General features: G+C 37.0%; 1 protein-coding gene across 1 annotated transcript; it reads left to right on the top strand.

Moving 5' to 3' along the window:
• The first annotated feature begins 246 nt into the window (after positions 1-246).
• On the top strand, positions 247-1,938 carry LOC139739318 (lactosylceramide 1,3-N-acetyl-beta-D-glucosaminyltransferase-like). The gene has a single exon (XM_071649933.1). It carries the CDS (start codon positions 247-249, stop codon positions 1,936-1,938), a length of 1,692 nt encoding a protein of 563 aa, XP_071506034.1.
• Positions 1,939-11,760: the final 9,822 nt, after the last annotated feature.

Genomic DNA, 11,760 nt, shown 5'->3' with positions numbered 1-11,760 from the left:
TGCTACACTACTCTTGGAATTACGCTTATTATTGTCATAATCGTCGCTAAATTTCTTGATCTGCATGGTGCTTCAAACGGGCAAGTACAAAAGGAAGTTCCCAAAGAATTCTGGCCTTTGCAAGTTATCCAGGTACCATTCAGACACGCAGAACAGAAAAGTCAGCCACAATACGATGGCAAAAACAAGGCGTTTCTCTCCGAGGTATTAGTGGATGTGGTGGGACACGCTAAGCCATGTCATAGCATGGATTCGATGGGAAAACATATCTGCAGCACTGTCCTGTTCATACATTCGTCTCCAGAGAGATCGTCCATTCGGGATGCCATACGCAGGACCTGGGCGAATCGACAACAGTGTCGGAAGAACAGGGTCTGTGCATTTTTCATCATGGGAACCTCCAACGACAATGCTCAAATGCAGGATGTGAAAATGGAGTCGGAGATATACGGGGACACTCTCATCGGTAATTTCTCCGCAGGCAAAAAGACATGTTTGCTGGAAACGCTGCATGGACTTTGCTGGGTCCTCAGCTATTGCCCTCAGACAGACTACGTCATAGAGGCAAGAGACAACACGTTTCTTAGGCTTGATAAGCTCGAAAGGCTCCTCTCCACATTCAAAGAGCAAGGAAAGTCCCGTATGGCTATTCTTGGATTAAGGGTCAACAACTCGAAGGTCCAACGTCTTCAAACGAGTCCGTTTTTCGTCGGGAAAGATGTCCTACCGAATGATACCTATCCGCCGTACTGCTCGCTAGATTCAAGCTACATAATACATCGAAAGATGGCAGAGGAAATTTTCAAGTTTGCATGGAACTCTAATCTGATCGCTGCCACTGACGCATTCGCTGGTATAGTGGCTCATGAGTTGGGCTGGAGCGTTCGCGACAGTGACGCTTTCTTTCTCAGAGATATTGGTAATGACGTGTGCCTTCTCAGCAATAGATTCGCGACTTTAGCCCCGAGAGTAGCAGACACAATTCACCGTATCTGGAACCAGGTGAACAATCATGAGTTCATGAGAAACTGTACGACTGCGGACCTTGACATCATCTACGAGGGTATCAGAGTGAGCAACTCAAAATACCTGAAGGAAGTTTTGCGCCCGACCAAAAACACCAAAGCAACGAGATGTAAGGCAGATGAGCACGTGTACATTGTTGGTTTGGTGAGTTCTCACCCAGAAAGCTTTGCTGCCCGCAAAGCAATCCGAGAGACATGGGCCAGCAAGCCCTACCTACGATCTCTCAAGGCCAATGTGATGATATACTTTCTTCTTGGTCGGAAAAAATCGTCAAAAAGTTCAATCGAAACCGCTTTGCGTGAAGAATCAGACATGTATAACGATATCCTTGAAGGAAACTTCATCGACTGCTTCAAGAACCTTACCCTGAAGCATCTCTTCGGACTCCAGTGGACCTCCGAAAACTGTGCCTCCGCCAGGTATTTCTTCAAAGCTGACGATGACACATTCGCCAACCTCGAGAATATCGTCAATCATCTGCAAAGGCTAGACAGAGAGGACAGAGATCGGAAGCGACTGTATCTTGGCAATGGGGGGATAGAAGAGAGATCCACTAGTCCCAAGTCTCATCTCTTCGTGAGCGAGACGGCGTATAATGGGAAGTATTTTCCAGCTTATTGTGTCGGAGGAGGCTACGTGCTGTCCATGGATCTTGTCAGTCTGGCGCTCGCCGAGGCGTCTCGTACACCACTGATTCCTTCGTTGGATGATGTCTACATCGGCATCTTGATGCAAAAGCTCGGAGTAAAGATGACTCTGCATGAAGGTTTTCAGTATGACGGGGGCCCACAGGACATATGCGCTCTGAGGAGCCCGCATTTCATGGTCTTGCACGCTCATAAAGCCCCTGATAAACTGAAAGAGATATGGAGGGACTTTAATGATCCTAAAAAAGTTTGCATGCAAAATTAGGCGCTGTGATGACGGCAAAGATAGGAATGACTGCTACACAACAGAAGACAGACTAGCTCATTATTCTGTGCGATTTTTACTGCTCATTTTATTATAATTTCATTATACAGTACACTTTCTTTTAAGAAACGAAACAAAATATTAGGGACGATTAACACAGAACAGACGAAGGTCACCTCTAACATAAAATGTCATTTCAGTTGACTTCACAGATACTTATTGTGTCACTCACATTTGTACAAGATAGCATCCGCGATATTGGATTTTGCTTTTAGAGGATCTGCGCTTTGACAACTTAACAACTGGGAATAAATGGAAGAAGAAAGTCATATAATACCGCATGCCCCCCCCCCCCCCAAAAAAAAAAAAATACAACGGGAACCTTTGCAATGATAACTTTAAAAAAAAAAGAATTAATCCACATACAATTTCAGGGTATGAAACTATAACTTATTACCCACATCTTACAGAAAACCCCATTCGATTTGCTTCAGTGGTCAAAGAGAAATGAGGAGTTTTGTAGAGCATGTTAGGAATCCCTTCTCTCCAAGTTCTGTCCATTGTGTTCACACATTATGCAGTTCCAAGAGTATCCAAGTGCTAAACTTGGAAGAATCAGACCCATGACATGCTCTACAACAATCCTCATTTCTCTGTAACCACTTAAACATATTGAATGGGGTTTTCTGCAAAATATAGCTAAGATATTATATTTCAATACCCTGAAGTAGTATTTAGACAGTTTAATCATATTGATAGTTATCAATGCGAAAATCCGATCGTAATTTTGGGGGGACATACTGGTATTAGTAGAAATTTTCGCAGTCGTTGCATGTGTCAACTGATTTACCTATACCTCCAGCATGCTTATGAAAAGATAATGATGACTCATTACCAAGTATTAGCTGCACTTGGGGAAAGATGGGGGTTATTTCCGCGGCATATCAATGCTCTTTAGTTACGAATACAAAAACGAAACACATCTAAGAAATTATATATGTAACGGTTACAGTTTGTTATTCCGAAAGGTCGTGTTTCCGAATGTTCGTTAATCCGAAAATGACTTTGAGGTTCGTTATTCCGGAGTTTCGTTCATCCAAACATGACATAAGGTTCGTAATGCCGAAGGTTTGAATTGTCTTTTTCGTGGGGTTTTGGCTGTAATGGTCGTATCATGTCTACAATGAAAATAAGTTTTAAAAATCGATAGATCTGTGTAAACGCTTTAAATTTAGGGCACCAAAAGAAAAAAGAGTCCATATCATTATACATCATTACTTTCCATTCTGTATAGTTATCAATGCGTTTGTTTTGTTCGATTGTTTTTTCGGTTGTTTTGATGTGTAGTAGTAGTAGTAGTACTCCATAATTCATGTGTGGTCTTTATTCGAAGTAGAGAAACTGTAAATAAAAGACTTGCCTGGTTTAGGAGGATAATTACGGCGTTACTATTATGGTCTGTCTGTGATCTGCAGGATTATTTATTTCGGTCAAGTGGTGATATCTAATGTTTTATATTATCTTGGGCCTTTTTTTCCGTATTTTGACCTACGTTCTTTCTTGTTTTATAAGAGCCACGGACTTTGTGGTTGATGCAGTAAGGCATGCAATGAGATGAATAATCTATGGCAATGTCAGACAATTTTTGCAGTGTCATTGGTGAAAGGGTATGTGTAGCTAACCTTTTTATGGAAGTGGAAGACATAAGTTCGGTCCTTTTCCTCCGGCAAGAGCATTTTCGTTGGTTCTTTAGTTTAGAATATACACTCATGTCTTGCCAGCCAATTACCAGCACCAGTTAGAAAGCTCTCTACCATTTTATTTTAAACATAGGATCCATAATTCACTTCAATTCATCTCAGAGCAGCTTCAGGATCAGTACAGTGGGTCTTGGTTGAATTATGTTTGCCTTAGATTACTTTGACGAGGTGCAGACGTTGATTGTTTGCTTGGTACGTCTTTACAGACCTTTGTATGTGCAATCTGGCTTTCGTATGGTTTTTCGAGTTCGATGAAATCTTCGTAGTGCGGTCGTGGAAAGACACACCTAGCACAAGCAAGCAAGATCAGTCAACATTGATGGCGTAGAAGCTACTAAAATTCACAAACAGATTTGTGTTGTTTTATCATGTTTTGTTTTTTCGTTTGATTACTTATGTTATGACGATATAACCGTTGATATGTCATAGAACAAAGTGTCAGCTTTTTAATGTTTTAACATTGATTTGCTTTGTATAATTACTAGCAGCTCCGGTTCTTGCATACTGCAGTGGACTCCCGTTATAACGAAGACCTCGGGACCGGCTGTTCTCTTTCGTTATATCGAAATTTCATCATAACCGAAAAAATAGACAATAAAAATACATAGAGGGGACGATGTTGCGGCCTGAATTTTTACTTTCTTGTAGCCGGAATTTCGTTATAACCGTGTTCGTTATAACGGGAGTGCACTGTATTAGTTATCTATATAACAATTTCTTCCAGAGAATGTGCTTATATAATTGTTATCGATATAATTTTCTCACAGGTTAGCGATTACTCTTAACAAGTAATAAAGAAATCTTTAGCATCGCTACGAAATCATCGTTATGTGTAGGCCCAGTTCTTGTATGAAAATATCTCCATGTGCCTGTAAACCATTTCCAGAGTGGTTCATGACACGACTGTTATCTATGGAAAATATTGATCATTTTAATCGAATGAGTCGAGTTCGGGAACAGGTTCGAATCTCAATCGGTCTCACTAATTCATATTCGAAAAAAAAAAAAAAAGATTAGCTTCAACCTGGCCTTGTAGGTTACAAGCTGATTTTTTTTTCAAGATAGGTCTAAAAATGTCTTTAGAGTAAAATACATGTACTAAAATTCCGTATCAATCCTCCATGGGTGTTTTCTAAAGTTCAAGATGACGTCCAAAATGGCTGCCATTTTTATTTTTCTCATAGATTTGCACGTATGTGTTTAACCCCACAATACATTTCAAATATCTAAATGAATATTCGGATGAGAAACGAGGAACCAGATAGAATACTTATTTATAGATTTTGTAACATATCAGAACCAACGAAAACCGCTCGAGCTCTTTTATGGATCGAAATGGCAACTATTTTTGGTTTTTCTCATTAAAAATTGCAGCTAGGAAGCCCTAATACACACTTTTAATGTCCAAATGCATTATTATGAGAGAAACCCGGTTAAGTACTTATTCACAGTTATTAAAAATACAATTAACATTGTCGACACTTGAGCAATTCTAGAAATCCAAGATGGCTTCTAAAATGACCACCATATTTTGTTTCTATCATATCTTTGCAAGTAGGCAACTCCAATACGCAGTTAAATGTCTGAATATCATCATGTTTTCAACAGGATGAACCCAATGAAATACTTGTCAAGGGATTTAAATCACAAGTGTGAACACAACCGATGAGTCCTGCTCGAAATCGAAATGGTGTCCAAAATGGCCGTAATTTGTACTGTCAACACAAGTCTGCTTCCAAACAAGTCAGTCATACAAATTTAAGCTTGTTTCAAGATGCGAGGGCATTCTAAACATAGCAAAGTTAGATGCATACTCAGAGGCTATAGCTGAATATTTACCTTGGACGTGCACAAGTCATAATAATCATAATGGATATTAAAAAGGATTGTTGTACTTCTTATTTATAAGTAATGATTGAATGTTGAAATGAAACTTACCACATAGTAGAATCAACTTCATCTTTGTGGTAAGAAAGTAGGCTGGTCCTGAACTTTCAACTCATATGCTTGAGGTGAAGAAAATAGACCATGTCGTACAAAACGTCACCCCCTCTTTTTAGCCAAATAGGCCCTAACCTAACTGACAGTAAAATGTTTCCAAAGCATTATAAGTGCTTATGACAAAATTTCACATTTTGTTCAATTTATGCAGAATAAATAATTCTGATTTTCAATTCAAGGTTTGTTTAATATTGAACGAATGAAAATCGGAAATCAATGATATATCGGAACTTTCTCAATACGTATTTTATTGAGTTTCATGTATTTTAAAACATTATTAGGCATTTAGATATTTCTTAGGGGTAACCTGCTTGCAAAGTTATGAAAAATACCATTATACATCTATGACGGCCATTTTGGATTTCAGAAACAGCCAAAGTGTTTTATTGGTACTTTTGTGTGTTTCAAAATCTCTGAACACATATTTCTTCGCGTTTCTCGTCTTTCAAAACATATTCACATACAGTAAAAGCGTGTATTGGTGATACCTACTTGCAAAGTCATGTGATAAACAGGACAATGGCGGCTTTTTTTGGACGCCATCTTGGATTACGTAAAATGGCTGATTTATGAGGATTTTTAGTCTGGCATTATTGATATAACTCTGGACCTCTTCCGTCAAAAAAAACAAAAATCAGCTTGTTATTAAAAAAAAAAAGGAAAATGTCTCGGTTTGAGTCTGATATCACCTAATGTTCATGGCCTGTGGGAATGCTGTGCGTTGTAATGCTGTATACGTTATAAATGCCATTCCCTTTATTAGAAAAAGCAGACTCTGTCCCTCTGATACGACATGCAGGTCTCATGTGTGAAAGAGTATAACCCACGCATGTAAAGGCCCCTCATCGCTCATTTGTCGCAAAGAGCAGGGTGCGTATCAATTTACCACAGCAACCAATCAATAATGCAACGCCGCATCACAAACATGGTTTCAAGTTTTCACACGTTCACAGCACTATACATCAACCACCTGTTGCGTATTGATGCCTACATGTATGCGATGCCATAAATCTAAAGGCTGAGAAAAAAACCCGAAACAAAACAAAAAGTAAGTAAGCGGTGAATGTATAACATGAACAGACTATCTAGATCGTGAACAGAGAAATGGGAAGAGGAACAAGAGATCATGGGCCAAAACCAGAGCAGCAAGACACGACATAATTATAGTTATAGACTCAACAAAGTTTAACGAGTTAAGTAATTGAAGTAAAAAGGGGCTTGAAATTAAAGTTTACAAAAGCATAACTCAGTTCGAAATGTATTATCTTTTGGGTAAAATTTTTTTCAATTTCAAGGTAAAGATATCAAAATCTAAAGCTTCTTATATATTGCTATTGAGTAACTTCCAAAATTTTGGGGCAGAAAAAAGAATATACACATTTGGGGAAGAAATAATCGTGGCCAAATAGTTTAAATTCAATTTTAAAAAATCGCTGGATTTGCCGGGAAGGATATAAATGGACAGTTTTCATTGTGGTGAACATTGAATGAAATACAGGAGAGAATTGTCGAGGAGTTTGCACATAAATTGTCCTAAGTGCAAAGCATACAAATCGTTGATCTTTGAAATGATGTTTTCATGTGAGTATGACAGCTCCATGAGTCATTACAAATAATACGAAGAGCTTTTTGTAATGATATTCTCTCTAGGAACGAGGAAATGTGTTTATCCAGGCGAGTATGGCATAGTTTACAGAAGGAATCATCAAAGCCGAGTAAAACGTGATGGGAGCGTTTGTGGGAAGACAAATTTAAGTTGTGTGCGTTTTTCTTAACACGACATAATGATATAGTCAATAAATGAATTCCCAGTAAGCTTATTCTTAAGAACGAAACAACGGAATTTGGCTGAATCACCTTTTTTTCTACAACTCGTCGTCCAAGAGAATATCCCGAGGTAAAATATCCATGGAGTTACTGATAAGCACACATCTACTTCCTCTTTTTGGGGTAAATGTATTCATTCATGCATTCATTCATTTATTTTTCATTTCCAACAGAAACATATAGATATATTACAGGAAATGAATACAAGTACATAGATTTCATAATTTACAAAATACAAGGATAAGTTTACAGAAAAATTGTAAGTATACCAAAATGTTGGAAATGGGGAGGAATGCTAAAAAGCTGGCCTTGTAGGGTGCATTCCCCCCACACGTAATACAAGAAAGTATATGATCGATTGACTGATATACATTGAAAATGGACAAAACAAAGAAACTAAGACAAAAAGACCTAAAACTAACCTAACTAATCCGAAACTTCTTCAGTCGATAGGAGCTAATGCATCACCAATACATTGGCTCTTATCGACTGAAGTAATTCTATGAATTCAATATTCAAAGTATCGATAAATACATCAGGATCAGATTCGGACAAAAACAACATAGTGTCATAAGAACGATAAAGTATACTTGATGAATTCGACATATCGTTGATATAAAGAACAAATAAAAATGGTCCAAGCAAGGTTTTTTAAGGAACACCGGAACTGACGTTTTACATATTAGTTGTATAACCACTGGTATTATATGAAAGTAGAAATTGGTATTCTTTGCGTTTAATGATGTAGGTCCCAAACCACTCCAAGGCCCTCCTCGAATATCATATAATGTAATGATTTAGGTATAAGCAATGACTTTGAGACTTTTCAAGGAAGGTAAGTATTGCATGAGATTTATTGTGATTTTGCCGAAAGCCAAATTGATAATTAGACATGATGATTCTATGAATATCTAAAAACTTCAAAAGCACTGAACAAACATTTTTTGTTATCATTTCGAAACACACGTTAACAAGGATATTGACCTATAATTACAAATATCTTTCCTATCCCCTTTCTGGTAAACTGAAATCACCTTTGAAATTTTCGTGGCGTCTGAGACCATATCATTTCCTGTTAATCTGATTAATTCCATAAAACAATTCCAGAAATGGGTAAAGGGTGAACGTTAAAAAATACGTTATCAAGAATTCCTTAATGATTACTGAATGAATGAATGAAGTATAGAATGTTTTTACACATTTCATGCTTGATTGTCATCAATCATCAATTTGGATCGTTTTGTCAATAACTCCAGTCACAACGCTAATCATTATTACTTTGATTACAGCTGAAAATACTCAAGATGTGGAATTTCACTTAGGTGACAGACCAGTATCCCATTTTAGCAAGGTATTCGTGCTTCAACATCATGCATGCGATATTCATACAATGTGACAAAACTACCATCTTACTAATAGTGTATTACAGAGCTGATATACCGAATCTTCAAAATCATAAACGTACAGATTGAAGACACCACTGAATAAGGAAATATTTTGTCAGCCATGAAAAAAAAAATGTTCAAGCACCATACTTCAGTACGCATTATCATTTCAGTAGGATTAGTCACGGAACACAATGTCGGCCAGTGGAATAGTTGAATAGGTAATGTTAAAGTTCTAATTTTGAAATCATATTACGAATGAAATTTGCTACTATTCAATTCCCTGTAAAGCGAAAGAGTTCGAAGCATGCGAGGTGCTCTGACTTAAAATCATAGATATTTCGAAATAACTGTAAACGGATCACAACACATCGTATAGATTTCTGATTTATAAAGCGACGGCAGTTACATACTGTGGTTTGCGCCCGATGTTACCGCGCTCTTCGCTAACTATTTATAATTCAAGCTTTTAAAAAGTCAAACATAGCTGCCAGTGTTGTTTCACGGTAAGCTTCTTTGTATTCCATTCAGACATACGTACAACTTTTCAACAAACAAATTTCCCTAAAAGATTTACGTATTTTCCCCCATTTTTACATTTTGAGACTGACCGATAGAAATCAATACCATGACATCCTTGTTACAGCAACTTGCTTGTGAAATAACATGTCAGGATACGAATAGAAATGTCGAATTCCTATACATTTTAAACTATCAGCCTAACTAACACTACAGGCAAATTATCAGCCTAACCAACACTACAGGCATGCACTTACCGTCTTGTATAATCATAACATCCAACAAGACAATTTCTGCACAAAGTACCAAGGTAAAATTTCCACTAACGATTTGCAACATTGACTTGCACAACATTTATCATGAAAGATTTCAGAGTTGCCAAGAAATAAACGAAATTGAAGAGTTTGGTTGAGGGAAACATTGAGTTTATGTCGCATATTCAGTTTTCGATCTCCTAAAAGCCCAAATATGCTGCTGATGACAAGTAATGGTGCACATTACGTCGAGTTCCCATCAAACGCATTTAACGATAAAAACTTAGTGATGCGTACAGAAATCTAACACGAAACACAGAATCCAATCCATTAGTGCCTTTCTGACGTGAATATCATACATCACAATAAGCACGATAAAGTAATGTTATTTTTTTTTTTCAAAATAACATCCCTGCCTGCGAAATTAAAAATCTGTCCCACGAACCGTATCTTATTACAAAGTTCAGAAACTTTGTAAAAGTTGCTCCAGGAAAAAAAAAAATCATATTGAAGAATTATGACATGGTAATTCAATTGGCTGAAAATATATTTTCTGAACTGGTTTCAAATCAAACCTCTAGTCGAGAATGCTTCGTGTCTCGGCTCTCTTAGTACAGTCGGTAGAAGTGTATCTTAATTGGGTCTTGTGTTAGCCTTGCTACAACGCAAAGAGAACGTAAAGAGATCTCCCTCGATACTAGCATGAAATGACTGTCTATATTATACAAATAATTTTGATAGATGATACAAATCATGGCGAAGCACATACGAATACTTCCATACCATCGACACGGAGTACAATACTAAATCATTATTACCATCGAACTACAGTTTCGATCGCCATCGGCGTCATTACTTTCCTTTGTATGTGTGCGTGAGTGCTCTTACTGTTTCCAGATGTTTATGTGTGATTTTTGTTACTAGTATATTCATTGGCATCGACACGATCAATAAACAAGATGACCAGCAATAATAGGTCTACACACAACAAAGACTGCAGTTGTTTTCCAGTGGAATGTGCAATAGTGTTGAATTGGACCTCAATCGTTAGACATGTGTTAGAGGAAACGCAAAGAAACAAAATTGTAGTTTAAATTTTCTTGTCTTGTTCTTTTTTGTTCAATAAGGCCTTCAAATTCCGTTCATCCTAATTACGGTAAAAGTTCAATTAAAGTCGCATAGGAATAAAACCTGTTTCACACACTTTCCAAAATCAGTAATATTGTTCCAATCAATTATGAATATCAAATTAGTTATAATGTTGGACTCTAACATTAACAAGTCTCTCATTCCGCTGTCCACATTGTAGACCTTCATCATTTTCATCATATCATTCAAGGATTTGCAGTGATTGACTGCCATCCACTCTCACAATTATAAAGCTAGGTGTAGATTATTACACATTACACTACCGATAATATACTTTGATACTGCCAATTAAACTTATACTTGCATACTTTCATGCGTATTTCAATTGTCTAAATCATACATCGTGTATAAAATAACGAGTTAGGTAGTTTCATGCATTTGGATGAATCACAATTTTACATATTTTGTACATTTTGATAAAGGCTGCTAACAAATAGCAGTATGCTAATCGAGGTTGATCACAATAAGGTTGATCACAAGAACCAATATATAGAGCCTATCAGCAAATAATATTGACTGAAAATATACATCTTTCATATATTCTAAAATGATAACACATATACAGCACATATTATAATAAAAATGACAGCAATGACCATGACAAAAAAAAAGAAGATGAGTAAAAAAATATTGAGAAATATCTAAAATAACAAATAATGACCATCGTGATTTCTTTTGTGTGTGTGAAATTGATATTCCTCAATTAAATATTGTTGCATGGTGGTAAAGATTTTGATCGTAGGTCCTCATCCATTATGGATATCTGTCCGTGGTTTGTGCAACCAACCAATTTCTCTCTCTCTCTCTCTCTCGAGTCTCTCTCTCTCTTCTTCTTCTTCATCTTCTTCTTCTTCTTTTTTTTTTTTGGGGGGGGGGTTATTTTACAGTTTTCTATTTTATTTTGTAAGCAATGGGGTTGGGCATGTT

This window comes from Diadema antillarum, unplaced genomic scaffold, assembly GCF_040938485.1.
Source record: "Diadema antillarum isolate AM-2024a unplaced genomic scaffold, OU_Dant_1.0 seq00000793_RagTag, whole genome shotgun sequence".
NCBI lineage: Eukaryota > Metazoa > Echinodermata > Echinoidea > Diadematoida > Diadematidae > Diadema > Diadema antillarum.
This window is presented reverse-complemented; position numbering and strand designations above follow the sequence as displayed.

Excerpts from the sequence above, each read along its gene's own strand:
- LOC139739318 (XM_071649933.1), top strand. The coding sequence starts at position 247 with ATGGATTCGATGGGAAAACATATCTGCAGCACTGTCCTGTTCATACAT.